We start from the raw sequence: 16,911 nt of genomic DNA on the forward strand, positions 1-16,911 counted from the left end.
GACCGTTATTATAAATATATATATTTATATCAGTGAAATTCTCACGCTGTTACAAATCTTTTTCTGAGTCATTAAGAAATGAAATAAAGTATTTTCTGCATTGAACACATAGTTTTTAGGGGTGAGAATTCAACGTTCGTGAAGTCTCATGAAGGTATTTTTTCTAAAATTATATCAGATTGCAATAACGTATATTTGAAAATATAAACAACGACAAATAACAAGGGACTTAACTTCGTTTTAATATCTTCTTAAAACTCATTTGTTTCTAATCATTCGTATTTATACATTCAAAGTACCTTGAAGGACTTACAAGTACTGAAGATTTGATCGAACAATATTACGTTTAGTGTTCGCTGTGCAATGAGATATAAAATACAATTCATATATTTTCACATGAGAATGTTACGTATAGAATTTTCTGAATATTGTTGAAAAATCTTTATCTCAAGTATTGCCACTGATAAGCAGCGTGCATGTGAAGAGAGTCTCATCGTGTTCTGAATGACGTTGGCGTCTTGCATTTTGTATGGAAATAGCGCACGGTAAGCAACTAAGCCTTAAATGTGTCACTTAAGTTGTCCGCGGAGTAGGCAATTTCTGGCTTCATTCAAAATCCTCTACTGCATATATCAATCTCGCTCCATTAAGAAGAAAAATTAATTTAAATTTAGTTTTATTAATTTATGTGTTATAAATAATAATAATAATTAATTTTTAATCATCTGTAAGTTTAGTAATTTATAATTAATTTTTATTGTTTGGAGAATGGTCCTTTAAATCTATATTTAAGAATTAAGAATAATTCTTATATTTTTATGATTTTATTTTTATTATATCCACACAAAATCTATGTAAAATAACAATTAAATATTTCCAGGCCCTACTTGATCAGGCGAATTTTTTTAAGTATAAATTTTAATTTATTTTTTATTTGACAGATCACATTTCTATAGTTACCTAAAATAATATTGTACCCTATATTTTATTTTATCAACATTGAATCAAGGATTTTGAAAAAATCAAGAGATTATAATGTTTTGGTTTTCTTTGGAATGACTTTGATGAAGATTTTCAAAATACACATACATTTATCTAAAATTTTAATGTAAATTAAACCGTAATGAATCAAACCAAGTACTTTATATACTTATATTCGTTAGATTTTTAAACAGTTATTTTTGGAACGGAATAATGCTTTTACACTAAGCCAACAACTTCACCTGCCCTTGGGCGTCACGTGTCTATCCGAGTTCGAATGTTCGTTGCAGGTTTATTCCAATAATGAAAATTCCTTTATAAGTTGTCATATAATATTTAACAAGAAAAAGCTTATTTCGATATTGTATGTTTCGCTCTTTTGACTATCCCATTTATCGCAAGGAGGACAGGAACGTTAAAAATGAGGCACATGAGAATAAAAAATTAAAAATTTTGTTAATGCAGGTTTTTATAAACCCCAAGAAGCGAATATGGAGAATATACAGAGTATGCATTTTTTTATTCTAATTTAACATTTTTAGTTTAAAATGAGGCCAATATGGGAAAGCATTTATTTTCATAAAGTTTTTTTTTTATTTTTGTTATTTAGGCCAAGGGTTGAATAGCTCGTAATAGGTTACGGAATGAGAAAAGTTCAAGCAATCGTTTTTGCTTTTCCCATTTCACTGTCAATACGTATATAAAATAGGGATTTCGTTGTTTTCCTTCTGTTCTTTGGGATTTTATTACAATTATCGGTCTTTGAAGACGGAATAAAACAACGTATTTCCTCGTAGCTTTCAATCAATTATTTTAAACTATGTTTCATAGTTAAAACGAAAAAGCAGAAATGGATTTGCTTTTTATGGATCTGGTGTAATAATTTTTTGCTATTAAACCAGAAGTATTTCTATTAAAAATCAGTAGAAGTAACTAGGTACTTAACATAAGAAATCTATATTATTATATATTGTAGTATTTTCGAACTACTTTATTACCCTTATTATTGAGTTTTAAGTATTGTTTATCTTTCATTTATATTTATTTGTAACTGAATATTGTTTTGAAACTTTGACAAGCTCTTCATAGGTGGTCTCATTAGCCTCATTATATGAAGAGCCACTGTGGAATATGATGAGTTCTCATTCACGTGCTGACAGTATCGTTATATATTTCTACTACGAAAAGGAATGATGTGAATATTTTTTTAAATGAAAGCATTAAAATTTTTTTAATACATAAAAAAATTTAACCTGTTATAAATTAGAAATAAAATAGATATAACACTACATAAGTCTGAGACCTGTTTGAGTAATGTCGTACTTTTTAAACATTGTCTTACTTCACCGAACGTGAGTCAAATGTACCTAATAATATGCTAATTTGTAAATTTTTATAAAAATTTAAAAAACATTATGTACCTATATAAACCTTGACTCAAGTGAATGTGAGTTTACACAAACATTTTATTAATATTTTTACAAATTAAACTCGTGTTTAAGTTATGGTATTATTTTTATAGCTTACACATACATATATAACCTCTTCGTTCAAAATCTTGTTCTCATATAATACAGCATTTTTATTAATGAAAGAAATTATTTTTGTATTATAGAGCCATAAGTTACAATGTAATTTTTTGATGAAGAATACGAATACTATATTATGTACTTCTTTAAAGTTAAAAATTTTAACTTATACTCTGGCAACATTTTAGTCTTCGTGTTCAGGCTAGACTCATGTGGTGTGTGAGCGTAAACACATGGAAAGAAAACATATATGAAACTAATTCACAAGACATATATCCTTTAATATTGCCAAGTGTTGTTAACAATAAAAAAAGTTATTTTCAATGTACAAAATTTATCCTCAAACTAAAAGACGTGATTCCGTGCAAAATGAAATACTCTTAACAAATTGTTTTACAATTAATTCAATCTCTTTCCGTTCCATTTTACGTATAATTTGATCTTATATATCACCCTGGCATGGCAATAACTTAATATGATATAAATAAGAACTTATAAGATTAACAGGAAGTCATTGTTACAAGACGTTATCGAATTGAAAACTTTTAATGATGTATTCGAGTACCCGTTAGTAACTTTGATGAATGAGTAAATGTTCTTGACATATTGATAATATTTTATTCAGAAGTATAATAGACTTAAATTAAAAAGATCGAATGCTTTTATTTGTTTTAGCGTATTTTAAAGCAATATGATTGATTAATATACTTGTACATATGTATGGGAAAAAGATATCACGAGAAAATATGTAAACTGAAGTGAGACTCCAAGATAATATGTGAAACACGAATCAATCTTTAGCTATTAAGTATCTTAAAGTATCGTCTCAAATATTTTTTAAATACTTTAATTAAGATAGCAGATCCCATTTAATCTAAGAAATGGTACATTTATCATAATACCTTGCATATAGCGACGTATCACCTCTTACCAATTTTAAGCTGTTTGTGTAAATAATCTCATGGACGTTAAATACTCCTCGCATTCACATAATGGTTTCGATAAAAGCCTTTCTCCTACACTTATTCAATCTCTGTCTGATTTCGAAACAGTCTGTATATTTACTTAAACCAAATGTGGAGGCCAGTTTGTTGCAATCGTATATACGTAGAAAACTATTTAAAAAATATTATATAACGTACAATAATTTTACAAGAATAATTAAATTATAATCACATATAATAATACCATCAGATCTCAAAACATTATTTGAAAAATATGCATAACAGTAATATAATAAATGGTAATTATAAGCGACCAATCAAAAAACTTTTCACGACCTACAATTCAAGGCGGAGAGTATAGACTTATGTTACTTAGTAACTAAATTTTGTTCATTAAAAAACTCTACAAATTTATTGTCATTAAAAGTTAATGTTAACATGCGTGAAGAACTTGATCGAATCTTAATCTTATGTCATTTTGGAAAGGAACTGATGCTTTTACGCTACACTCTCAACTAACCAAACGTAGCTAAAGACGTGTTTTTTTAAGTGTGTGTGTCGTGTTTTTATACAGATATTAGATAAAGATTGTTTTTATCCTGGTAACCTTGTTTTAATTATAGCAATATATTTGATAAACATTTAAGAAATCTACAATCCACAGAAATATTTAAAAAAAAATTAACTGGGAAAAATGGAAGCTTCATGTAAGCGAATTTAGAACTTAAGCAAACAATTTGTTTAACTCCACAAGTGATGTGATCGTAGTTACTTGTATGTACCTTCCATATAGATCTTTGCCGAATGCTATATTTTCACGAAACAATTGTGGCAGTCCCATAAGGTAGATTATATACTAAGTGTTTTAATTTTTTCAATTAGAAATAAATGAATTAAACAGTATTTAAAATAAACTAAGTTACTCTACCTTTTTCTCCACTATATCTATCATTTCAGAATAGTTTTTGAAAAATTATATTCAACATTTTTTATTATTGACGTAGACATTAAAATTAAGAATAAAAAAAAAATCAATTAGTGGGGTGAATTATTTTGTGATTTTCATTCATTAAGTATAACTTTCATTTGATTGTGACTGAAATCGTATGAGCATAAAAAATTCTTTAATCTGTTTAAGTGGGCATGAATTCTTGGAACGAGAAATGAGCCCCTCTTAATACCTTGATAAACTTGATGCTTTATCTTGAAGTATAATATAATATATTTGAATCAAAAACCTTTCGACTGCTGAAACTTATTGTTCACATTTAGATTTGTTAGAACTCTTTTGATTTAACCGTTTTTTAGCAATACCGTTTTCGCAGCTACGAAATGAGAAAAGTTATTTTCTACCCTCTCATTTCGCTGTCAACGCGCTTATAAAAAAAAGCAATTTGTTGTTCAACTTCTTCGCTCTGAAATTTTATTGAAGTTATTGGTAAAATATAAAATTTGAATATCACTTCATCTCGACCACTTCATTCGGCCACATTAAAAGAATGTTCTGGCCCTTATCACGTATTTGTAATACAGCTAGGCAAAAGAAAATTGTTTTTTTTTTTGTAATAAAATTAGCTTATTACATTTAAAAAAATACATTACTGCCATAAAAATAATAATATAAGTAAAAGATCTAATTAATCTGTACTCCCTAAGTGAGATTGTGGTATCAAAGGCAGGAGGTGAGAGCAATAGATAATGAGGTTGAGATGAGTTTTTTATAAGTACTCTTATTTGTTATTACTTCAGACACCTTGTATTTATTAATTGAGAACTAAATAGATATCGCCTCACATATCTATTTATTCATTAAGTTGATGAAGAAACAAAAACATAATTCGAGTTCTCACTATGGACTTAACAAAAACAAAAACTTAAGTAAATTCAATTATAAAATAAATAATTTTTACTTGAAAGTTGTTGACGCTAAACTACTACTGTCATTATATATGCATCAAAACAATTAATATGAATTTGAACTATCAAATGTCGAATGTGACTCTAGCCGTATATGTATCTTAAAGAGCAGTTATAATTAAACTGTAATGTGTCAGTTGAAATTTATACACTTATTTATTTTTATGAAGTTAACTCAGCATATGTGAACAACAAGGGACATCTTGATAAGATGTCACGATCTTAAAACATGGTTGTCACTAACATATAGTTGAATGTTATAAAAAAAGTTTATGCATAAGACTAACTTAAAAGTAATTCGTTGCAGCAGAATACGTTTTTTAGGGCCCACAATTGCGGAGGAATTCGATCAATATAACTCAGTAGCTTATTAGTTTACAACAATTATACATGGAATGGGTCTACAGGCTATCGCTAGTCAATGTTCAGCCAACATTGGATTTGTCTTAAAAACTATAAACTCGGAGTAACTTCCAATACTGGCTCTTCGGGCATATGAGTAAGCCAGAACACTTCCTAGTTCCACTTGAGCGGTCATTAAAATGACAATTATATTTTTATCTCTCACCGTTCTAGTTGTCTGCCATTAAAACATCTTTTCAACGTGTCCCATATTCACCGTACTCTCTTCTGGAATAAAATCTATAAAAACTCTTTTATAACTTAAAAAAAATGTTGTTAAGGTTTCAAACTGTTGCTTCATATTTAACAAAAGAACAATTCTTTTAATGTTGTTTATATATTAAAGTTATTAAAATACAAAGATGCAACCGTCCGAATTCACGCTTATAATGGTGGTACTATATTTTTACTATAAAAATGTTATAATGTTTCCTAGTAAAGCTCGTAAACATTATCTTCCTAGGTGTCTCATTACGCGAAGAACTACATACGATTTTTTCATCTGTACATAACCCGTCTGTCATTACAGTATATTCTTGTCTACAACTCACAAAATTCTACGCTATTTTACATTCAGGTTAAGTGTAAAATGTGACTCGGATGTGAATTACATGTGACATGCTTTGAGTTCACTCTAAATTAAAATAGATGTGTGGTTGTAAAGTTCTGAATAGAAAAAATACAGTTTATTAACGTGCAAAACAAAAATTGAGTGAATACTATTAATAGTTTTACTTATATTAGTAATTAAATATATATTTCAAGTTATAATCGGACTCTATAACATTTTTTATTTATATGTAATTTTGGGCAAAACGTTTCATTTTATTGAAAGATATCTTAAAAAAATATTTTTTAATTTTTTTCCTATTTTTATTTTTGATAACAAACGTGAGTACTAGTAGTCATTTCAATTTCCAATGCAACGTTGTAATAAATCGATCCAACAGAATGAAGTTTGACCTCAGAATATCGCATGAAAATTCGCTGTTATGGTGATTTTTAAATGAAGTTTATCATTTTAAAAGTGTGACAAACTCCAAATAATTGATTTTTTATTGATGTTATTGCTTAAAATGCTTCAAAAAAAGGTACCGAAATCCAAACAATGAGAAAGTACATAAAAATTTTAAAAAAATATATCAAAAAATGTTGAAATTCAGTGACCTATGAATTATAAAAAGTATCGCTTAAAAAGGATCACAATTTAACATGCACTTGTGTTTTTTTTTTTATTAAAAATATATTTACCTTTATACTCTTATCGCACATTGTATTTAATAAAAAAATATATAGTTTTTCAAGTCTTTATTTTCGTGTTTTTAATTTTACCGCCGTATCTAAGTTGAAACAAAAAAACGAAGTAGCAGTAAAATGATGAGTTAGTTATCTTAACAACAGTAGTATGTCTAATACAAATAATAAATTGTTAGTATTCGTCATTAAATGTAAAATAATAATGAGGGAAAAAAAGTAATCTAAATGGATTACTTATAGTTTTTTTTTGCACCCAGCTTCTGCTTTGTAATAATTAAAAAAAACTTTGTTTTTAAATAAATCACATATTAAGTACTGTACTTAACTTAATTAATATCTTTGTATCAATTACGAGAACATCGAGATGGAAGCCTCGATTTCCATGACATATTTACAGGTCAAATCGTTGACGTGTATTGAGATCACTTCTCTTGAAGCTTGATACTTAACTGGATCATTAACCTCAAGTGTACAATTATTGCATTTATATTTTATATTTTAATCAATGAAAAGAAATGTTCTGTTATGGAAACAATACAGATTTGAAAAACTAATTTAGTTTAATTAAATTAATATTTGAAATGCGTAACGAGTAGCACTTAGGGTCATACACATAATATATATATATATTGAGGTTTATAAAAACAACCATAACGTCACTTGTGTCACGTTTAAAAATAAAAAAAATATGAAATTTTATAATGATTAGAAACGCAGTTTTATCTTGTATAAATAGTTTTCAACTAGATTACTGGTACTTTTAAAAAATATATTTTAAATTGCGAATAATATTTCTTTTTTAAACGAAAACATAATCAGTACTTTATGTTTGACTTTTTCAGGTTTACCTCAAAATAGAAAAATATACCTACTCGTACTAACTTAAATATATAACGATAGGTGATGTTTGATTAAATACGTTAATACCAATAACCTGCGTTTTATATAATTGTGACCTACCTATAATTATACATGTTGTGCACTATTGAAATGATTTTCTTGTTCATTAAATTTTAATTATAATAAGTACTAACCTGGTTATTAACCTGCCGATATGACAATTGATACATCTTGATACTATTTCAATCTGAATGAAGCTCTTGTTTAGTCACAGATACAAATCACATGCATACTTGGATATTGCAATACCCACCTGTAGCTGGTGGATTCTTAGCATCGGATGGCGTAAATTAATATCATGCTTAATATTTAGGTAAAACGTTAATATATTGGTTAAAATTCTTGAGGAAGAAATTAAACTCGAAATTTAATCTATTGTTACAGTTAGTGGAGTTTGTTTTTCTATTTTCTAAGAGTGCAAACAAAGATATAATCCGTTTGATAATAATTCGACGCTGAATCTTATTACTCATCAAGCACTTTTTTTACTAGCTAATATTGAGTTTGGGGTAAGATTTTTTTTTTATTCGCAATAAATGTGTATTTTCTCTTTAATAGAGTTCCATAATAAAACTTTGTTTAGTTATTCAGAAAAAGAAATATTTGTTGGATATTTTGTAGAAATAATATTTACATAATATCTTGTGAAAATGTTAATATATTTTTTTGGAACTCCTACCTATTTGCGCTACTGAGATTCACACTTTCGCATTATGAGGGTCCAGGAAGCGTTCTTCAGGATACTTTAGCTGCCGCAATGTTAATGATAATGATTATAACGAATACCAGTAACATTTTAATGAATTATGAATCTTTTTATTAATACTTAATTAAGCTTATAAACGTGATACATGATTTTTTAATTTTTATAAATAATTGAATGCAATCAAAAAAATATTAACCTAACGTAACCAACTCATTTTATTAAATTTAATTTCAATAAATAATTTTTATTATTAAAAAAGTTTTTTTTTAAATATAAATGACTATAATGACGGATACGGATGAGAAACAAAACAAAATCCTAGAGCATATATATGCGTCGGCCTCCAGACCAGACATATTTATGTATTCGCGAATTTTAAAACGAGTTGTGATGATAGAGCTTACGGTTCTTGGGAAACCAACATCCCCAAAGGCCATGCCATCAAGGTCAATAAATATTACGACCTCACTAAGGAACTCACTATAAATAGATTCGTCGTGGATTTGTACGCGGTAGAAATGGGAGCGAGAGGTATAACGGCTAAAACTCTCTACAACCTATTAAAAGACTTGGGCCCTTCCAGAACTCATATCAATTTATTCTTGGAACGTACTGTGAAGGCAACCCTAGTAGGTTCTTTTAAAATTTGATTAGGTAAAGAGAGGAGCTTGGACGGTGGAAATGAGCATTTAACGCGCGTTAGATAAGGGCCCCTGAATCCTACACCTGGGTCGAAAGTCCTCTCCCTGCAACGAGATGGACCCGGCACCCTCACGGTGAATCCATTGAATGCTAAGAGGTTTCGTCTCATTCTATTGAAAGACAGAAATAAAAGTGGGTAAAAAAATTAGTGTGAAAGTATTGTGAAAGTCCTTGTAACCCTCTAATTTTAAACTATTCTGAATTCAACTGTACTGTTATCGATAACTTCATAAATTCGTATTACAAATTACAGTATTTTTTAAAAAAAATACAGTTCTGTGTAATCTATATATTTTTTTCACTTGAAATTGATTGATAAAATCCTTAAAACCATTATAAAGACCGTATCTGTTATTCTCACTGTCCCCTTTCAGAACTGGCTATTAAGTGATTGTATGAAGTCCTGTTACTCTAGTAGCTGTTGAGCAGATTTGTATGAATAGTCTGGTCTCTTGGAAGTACTGGTTGCCCTAAAATCTTTGATAAATGCAGTTGAAAGATAAGTTATTTTTTTTATTCGGGTATATATTTTTTTCTCTTTATTTATTAAGTGTTCAATATTTAAACTTCCGCCGTTTGCATAAACATTAAGTAGATTTGAATACGATAAATATTTTAAGTGTAATGTATACCGCATTTTAAGGTTTCTAATTTCAATACCAATTCTCTTTCACCACATATTAGATATTTTTGATTCGCTCTTTATGTTGATATTTTGTTATATTCTTAATTGTTGTTATTTCAATGTTGTTACATTATTACATAAATATTTTATGCAAGTGATGTTATCTGGTTGAGTATAACGAAAGAAGTTGTTTTATGGTATTTTTTAAATAAATTACAAAATATAAAAAAAAAAACCATCAATGTATATTTATAAAATTACAAGTTTTATTTAGTTTTTCAGGGGCTATTTTGTGAATTTAAAAAAAAATGTTCATCGATTGCAATTCGTAAGAGTTAGTTAAATTTTTGTATACAAAGAAGTAGAGACATATAAAAAGAATTTAAGAACTCGATTTTAAACTTAGCTTTTGTACATTATATCGTCGCAAGTGACATTACAGAGGAATTTTATACCGGCTCTAATCCTAAGTGGTATATGTGGGAATAAAAGCAAAATAGCTCACACTGTAGGTCCTTAGAAGTATTTCTTTATAAATACAAAATGTGACATTCAAAACATACGAATTGAAAGAAAATTTTAAGAGGTTTTCCTATAAAATTTATGATTAAATCTAAAGCTATTTCAATTTAATTTACAGACATGCATATGTGAATTATTTAATTATTAATACATAAAATGTATCAGGTACCTTCTATGAAGCAAAAAATAGTCTAACGATTTTTTTTTACTCTCTTTTTTTCTCATCATCCGACAAACACAGATATAAAACTCACACAGATATAATAATCTTGTGTATATAATACTGTGTATACACCCTGTCTATAATAAAATGAATTTCAATACATTGGGCAACGTGGTGATAGCGGTCGGGGAGCTGTATTGCGTGTTTCCAGTAATAATAAATGATATGCAGGTTTATAAAACGCTCTTTATTTTCACGCTTTTCCCAGAAAATGTCAGGCGTGAAGGAAAATAAGATTTCATTCTAAAATATTGTATTCACAATGGGCAAAACCACATATAATTTAAGAATTTCTAGGAATATATAATACGTCTTAAGATATCCATTTTTCTTGGACTTTCAATGTGTTTTCGGAAAAAATATTATTAGACTCCTTTAAATAGCTTTAGGGTAATAATGTATTATTATGTATATAGTTAACTCTTACACTCGGTCGTTATATTTGACATTAATAATACTTAACTAAAATAAGTTGTAAAAATATCATCTATAAATATTTTTTTTTAAGCAAAATTAAATTTAGTTGCGTAAAATTTTTGTAAGAAAATACAATGACGTAATTTTAAGCCGAGCCAAAGCTGAAGTGACTCACCGATGTGTCATAAAGTTTCATAAAATTATTTTTACGCCTTACATCCCTTTGTAGATGACTTCTTTGTTTTTTGGCATAATAAAATACGTGACCCTATAATATGCTTTCAATCTTCGTGTAAGTTTTCATTGCCAAAATAAAAAAATATTCCATATCATATTTAACTTACAAGTCTATGTAGGTAGAATCATATATTTTTAAATAAATAACATGGTCATTTTTTAATATTTATTTAGAATTTTGAAATGTTCTATAAGTTAAATCACTTTTGGTCTTACAACATATATAAACGAAATATAAAGCGTGATTGATGTTACCCTTAATTTGTACTGTGTAATGGAAACACTCAAAACCTACCTCACACCTGACTTATAACTGTCACGCGTACCATTTACATAAATATTATCTTCATCGTAAATGAAATTTACATGTAATCCTGTAAGACCTCGTTTTTATCCCTCGTTGTCGCCTATTGACAAGTATTGTTCTTACAAGTTGTCAAAGGTTTATGAGAAATTGTAATTTAATATTTTATATTATGTTAATTTTCCGCAGTTTTTCTTCTGTATCAACTTAGCATTGTTAATTCTTTTACCTATATATCAAAGCACGAAAAATTATAAAATTTTTAGTGGTCATAGAAATACAACAAGAATGGCATCTATTTTGATGAAATTTCTTATTTTGAAACTAAACCGCATATAGACATTTGTGCTATGAATTTTCCACTGCTACAAATTTTCCTCAAAAGCTCTAATTCACTTAAAATATTATCTTTTGTAGTGACTTTTACATTAAAACGAATTAAGCCTTTTATGTTTTTGAAATACTATTTTTAGTTTCCTACAATGCTGTCGAAATTTCACGGATAAAGAAAAATAGCGCAACATTCGATGTCATACTTGGGAGTATTTGTTAACGAATTGCGACTTTTATTGAACGGTAGAGTTGGCATTAATAGAGCTATGGTTGCACTTTCATTAATTGTAAGTGATGTTACAGTCATCCTGTATCTGGATTTTTGGATTTCGTTGGTGTATTTCGCGAAATATTTCTTTCCATTGGAAAAAATTTAAACCCGATATAATTTTGAATTTAAAAACGTTTTCTATCTATTCCTTGGTTACGTATTTCAGGTCACTTTTGGTGGCAGAGATATAGTTTACCATTGCTTTAAGTTGTTTATGAATTTATATCTTAACTTTATTTCGCAATAACAAATCTGTAAGCAATAAAAAGATGGTAAAACTTTATTATGCCTAAAAAAACTATACTAAATAGTGTTATTACTACTTTTATATCTCTACATAATTGTACTGTAATTTCAGTAACATTAGCTTACATCTATGCTTTAATATTAATTTTGTTGTGTGATAAATATTGTGCCAAAAGTCAGAATTGACGAAAAAAAAAAAATTGAAAATTATTTTTCAGAACCTTTCAAAATTTTCCGCTTTAAGAAATACCAGAAAGATAGTATAAAAAGGGAGCGCGTGATATGAAATTGCAATTTGGTTGGAAAACATTAATAAGGGCAACCTTCATAAGCACCGTAAGGTTTAATTGTTTTCTTAATAAAATAATTTATTAATAGATACGAGTCATCACATGTGTTATGATGGATTATTTTTTAATTCTTTTCATTTCTTATCGTAAAATATTTACATGTTAGGTATGTGTAGTATTTCTATTCTTCATATAAGATCGATCCCAACTTCCTTTAGCCACAAACTAGTATAGAACTAGTCCATTGATTAAGTCATATATTTGTCAGCTGAAGTTGGAAGTTACAATATATATATAAACTAAACATGAATGAATTTCGTTCCTTATATGAGGATCACAAGTGTTAATTTTAGTTTGGAATCTACGGTGATAGGGATATTATATTGGTAATATAATGAAGATAAACTGAGACTCTCCGATTTTAAAATCGGCAACAGCATCAATTGTACATAAATATTGACTCTACAGTAACTTTTTAATTATCACTTATTACGCCCATTTTTTTAATAAATGAGTATATCCTATTTTTAATACACCAAGATTTTTTTTTATATTACTGTCCATGATCTATAAATTATTTAAAAATACCATTTACTTCAATATGCTAGTTTAACGAAGTAAATAAACCCTCAAATTTTAAATTAAATCATCTGGTGATAGAAATATAATGTGTTTAAAAATATCTGTATGATGTTACTTATAAAATTAATGAATCAAGGAAAATAAAAATGGACAGAAAAATATGAATTTGTTAATATTTCCCATTATCCATTTGATGTCACGTAGAAGTAATATTTGTAAAAATCACAAAAGCTCTTAGTTCTTAAGTTATATAGAAACCTGTGCTTAAACAATGAGTTAAAAAATATAACATAAATAAGCCCTTTAATATTTTTTTTTTGGATTACTAATTCATCATCGCATTCAATCACTCATATAACCTTTCTCATTCATAATAAAAGTAGGGAAAACATTTTGGAATTTGTGAATTTTAGCAACTCTGATATTTGTATACTTATGAATTTTATTATATTATAGGATACAAACGTAAAAAAAAATGTTAACTGCGTAAAACTGATTAGTTTGTTTTCCTCTGTTTGAATTTTCAAAACGCAATAAAACAAAAAGTAATAATAATTTAATTATATGATCAACAAATTTTTGCATCAATTTTTGAAATGTAATTCGGGTGCGTATTTGTAAATGCATGATGTTATTTCATTTGCCAGTTCGCATGAAGACACGTCGTGGTTTACCTGAAAATGAAAATTTTCATAAGAATAGTATTAAAATATGTATATTTTCTAAATAATAATACCGTACAGTAAGAAACATATATACGAGTATATAGATATATATGTGTGTATATTTTTCCTGGAACAAAACAATTTGCAAAATGTACAAAACCGAAATAGGTGATATTTTTAACAATTCCTATGTAGGTAGTCTAATTTAATCATATATAGCCTAATTTAAACATAAACAATAAAGCTTTAAAAAAAAAAAAAAAACTTTAGGTTGATTTTCAGCAGTATTCACAAAAATATTTTATGAACATTTCTTTATTTCATATAAATATTATAAAATAGCTCAAATTTGGAACATTTCTTAACGAACTCAATTAAACTGAAATGCAATTTCAGGACAAAGATAAAATTTATTATACCTCTTTATCACAGTTCTCAGAAACAGTTTTCATATGATCCATCTTCTTTTTATTTGTGAAAACAAGTGGACTAATTGTTGTCATGAACCCGGATTTGGAGAACTTTCCACTTTTGACGATATTTATCTTAAAAAAAAACATATAAAAGAAGTATATTTTGTAAAAGGAAAAAGATTGTCCAAACTTAAATAAATATTTTTTTTAAATATTCAATTTAGATTTTATTTTAAACTTGAGCCTACTAACTAAAACATAACTACAAAAAATCATATTTGAACCGAACTTTAGTAAAAATCTCGCTCACAAAATTTTGTATCATTTACTTTTTCTAAAAGGCAGTTTAAAATACACGCAGATTTCTCGGGAAAAGGCGGATCTTCACGGAGAGGTTCCAAATCGACTTCGCTTGCATTCGCACTGACCATGCAAGACCTCGCTGTCATTGAAAGAGTCTTGTGCACTACCGCATAGATAGGACTATCTAAAAATTTATAAAATTGGTTTAAAAGCGGTTAAATAATGACAATTCAGTTTTAAATCTTACCCTTATCTCCTGCTAAAATGGTGCTTGTTAAAAATAATAAGCATAAAAACCGTGCCACAGTGTAAGTCATTTCAAACGTTCTCACAGTTTTATCGCGGTCAAAATACTAACATTCAAAGCTACCAGTCCAAAGATAAAATCTCTCCGGAGATAATTTCACGTATGGGTGAACTCCATACAAATTCATTACGACATATAATACGATTATTTTTGAGAAATTATATTTTTTACCAACTTTGACTTTAACATACATTAGATATTGGAACTAGATATAAGTTTAATTAAATTGATGTTTTAATATAAATTTAATGGTCCGTTTCACTTGTGGATTACTTTTATCCCACCCAATTCCACTCATATTAAAAATGTATGAAATTGTAATTGGACGTAGCTATAGCATAATATAGCAAAGGTCTGGGTAAAACTATTTGTATATAAGCCTGTTTGCCAATGTACTCGTACACTGAATAAAGTAATTTTTTGTTATATTTTATAGATGTTGAAAATTTTTGTTAGTCAATTTTATAAGGCTAAATTTAAACGTATCTATTCACTTATTCTTTATTAAATAAATTAGATATTATAATATCGCCCTTATAAAAATTTGTTTGGTTTTTGTATTTGAAATAACATTTAAACGGCTAATTATTCCGCCGATTGGCATCAAATAGGCTTGATAGCGGGAAGTTAAATCTAATGGATTAGATTTAAATCAAGCTTAACAAGAGCCGGGGTAATTAAAAGGCAATATAAATGAATTGATTCAACTCACATTTGTTTTGTGTAAGAAGGGAAGAAGTATTTCTTTGTCTGTCTAAACGAGATTTAATTAATATACAACTGTCTCATAATATAATAATCACTGATTTTTCATGAGAATATGTTATAAAACATTTTATAACTTATTAAAAAGTCATTAAATAAAATTGAATGCGTCGACAAAGATTTTAGATGTTTCTTTTTTTTGTGGAAGAGTGAAGAAACTAAATATCTTCTGCCTTCGTTACCTCTTGTTATATCTGAATGTTTCAGAGTGGGAGATCAAAGTGAGTCCAGCTGAAAATTTTCGATTAGAGAGTATTTTCGCAATAAGATTCTTATCTTCTTCTTATTTATTTGGCAGTATATATAATTAAAAAATTTTCTAAGATAGCAAAATTTTATTTTAAGTTTGACTCTATTTCATTAATTATAAAACTTGAATAGAAGTTATCTAAATTGGCTCTAACAGCATCATTGGACTGGACACTGAGTGGTCCTTTTGGGACTTACTTTTAAAATTCAGACTTCAAAGGTTCGGGAGATAACCCTCCCAAGAGGTCGAAGCTTGGCTTAGGATGATATTGGAGGGAGGGTGATATTTGGTGTTGTAAAAGCATTAAAAAATAGAACGTCGGAATGACATCTATAAATTATGAACTCGTTTTCGCTGGTATTAGCGTCATGATTGTATAGTTATGTGTAGGGGGATAAATATTGTGTGTCAATATTTTATCATCACACATACGAGTCTTCGTGTTCAGAACCTCTAGTGTCTAGTAACAAATAGGTGCCAAAGTACTGCCAGCTACTTTAACATCTAGTGGGTAATAATACGATATCACAGGTAGTTGGAGATTCCTTTGGAGAATGGGTGTCCAACTTTCTACTTGAGTTCAAATGTGTCAGGGTGTGTTTATTGCTAAGTGTATGAATTTATTTTGTAGTTACTGCAGTTTTATTTTCAAGATTCATCTATTTGTTACCGCAGATTAAATGTATAAACAGCTTAAAAAGCTATCTCTATATGTAGATTAAGGGTGAGGAAACTATCAAGAGTGATTTCGAGAAACTTGGCTCTACTTAACCAAGGAATAGGACGATCGTACAATTTTATGGGTCTCTTTTGAATGCCA

General features: G+C 28.1%; 1 protein-coding gene across 1 annotated transcript; it reads right to left on the minus strand.

The window, feature by feature from the left end:
* Window positions 1–13,876: 13,876 nt before the first annotated feature.
* LOC116774459 (uncharacterized) lies at window positions 13,877–15,104 on the minus strand. The gene is made up of 4 exons (XM_032667200.2): window positions 15,017–15,104; window positions 14,796–14,953; window positions 14,473–14,598; window positions 13,877–14,062 (listed from the first exon to the last, which is right to left on the minus strand). Exons 1-4 carry the CDS (start codon window positions 15,084–15,086, stop codon window positions 13,973–13,975), a joined length of 444 nt encoding a protein of 147 aa, XP_032523091.2. The 5' UTR covers window positions 15,087–15,104; the 3' UTR covers window positions 13,877–13,972.
* Window positions 15,105–16,911: the final 1,807 nt, after the last annotated feature.

The sequence above is a fragment of the Danaus plexippus genome, chromosome 26 (assembly GCF_018135715.1).
Source record: "Danaus plexippus chromosome 26, MEX_DaPlex, whole genome shotgun sequence".
In the NCBI taxonomy this organism is placed as follows: Eukaryota; Metazoa; Arthropoda; class Insecta; order Lepidoptera; family Nymphalidae; genus Danaus; species Danaus plexippus.

Excerpts from the sequence above, each read along its gene's own strand:
- LOC116774459 (XM_032667200.2), bottom strand. The coding sequence starts at position 15,086 with ATGACTTACACTGTGGCACGGTTTTTATGCTTATTATTTTTAACAAGC. Across the intron at positions 14,954-15,016 it reads CATTTTAGCAGGAGATAAGG|ATAGTCCTATCTATGCGGTA; the intron begins GTAAGATTTAAA and ends ATAAATTTTTAG. Across the intron at positions 14,063-14,472 it reads CTGAGAACTGTGATAAAGAG|GTAAACCACGACGTGTCTTC; the intron begins GTATAATAAATT and ends TTTCATTTTCAG.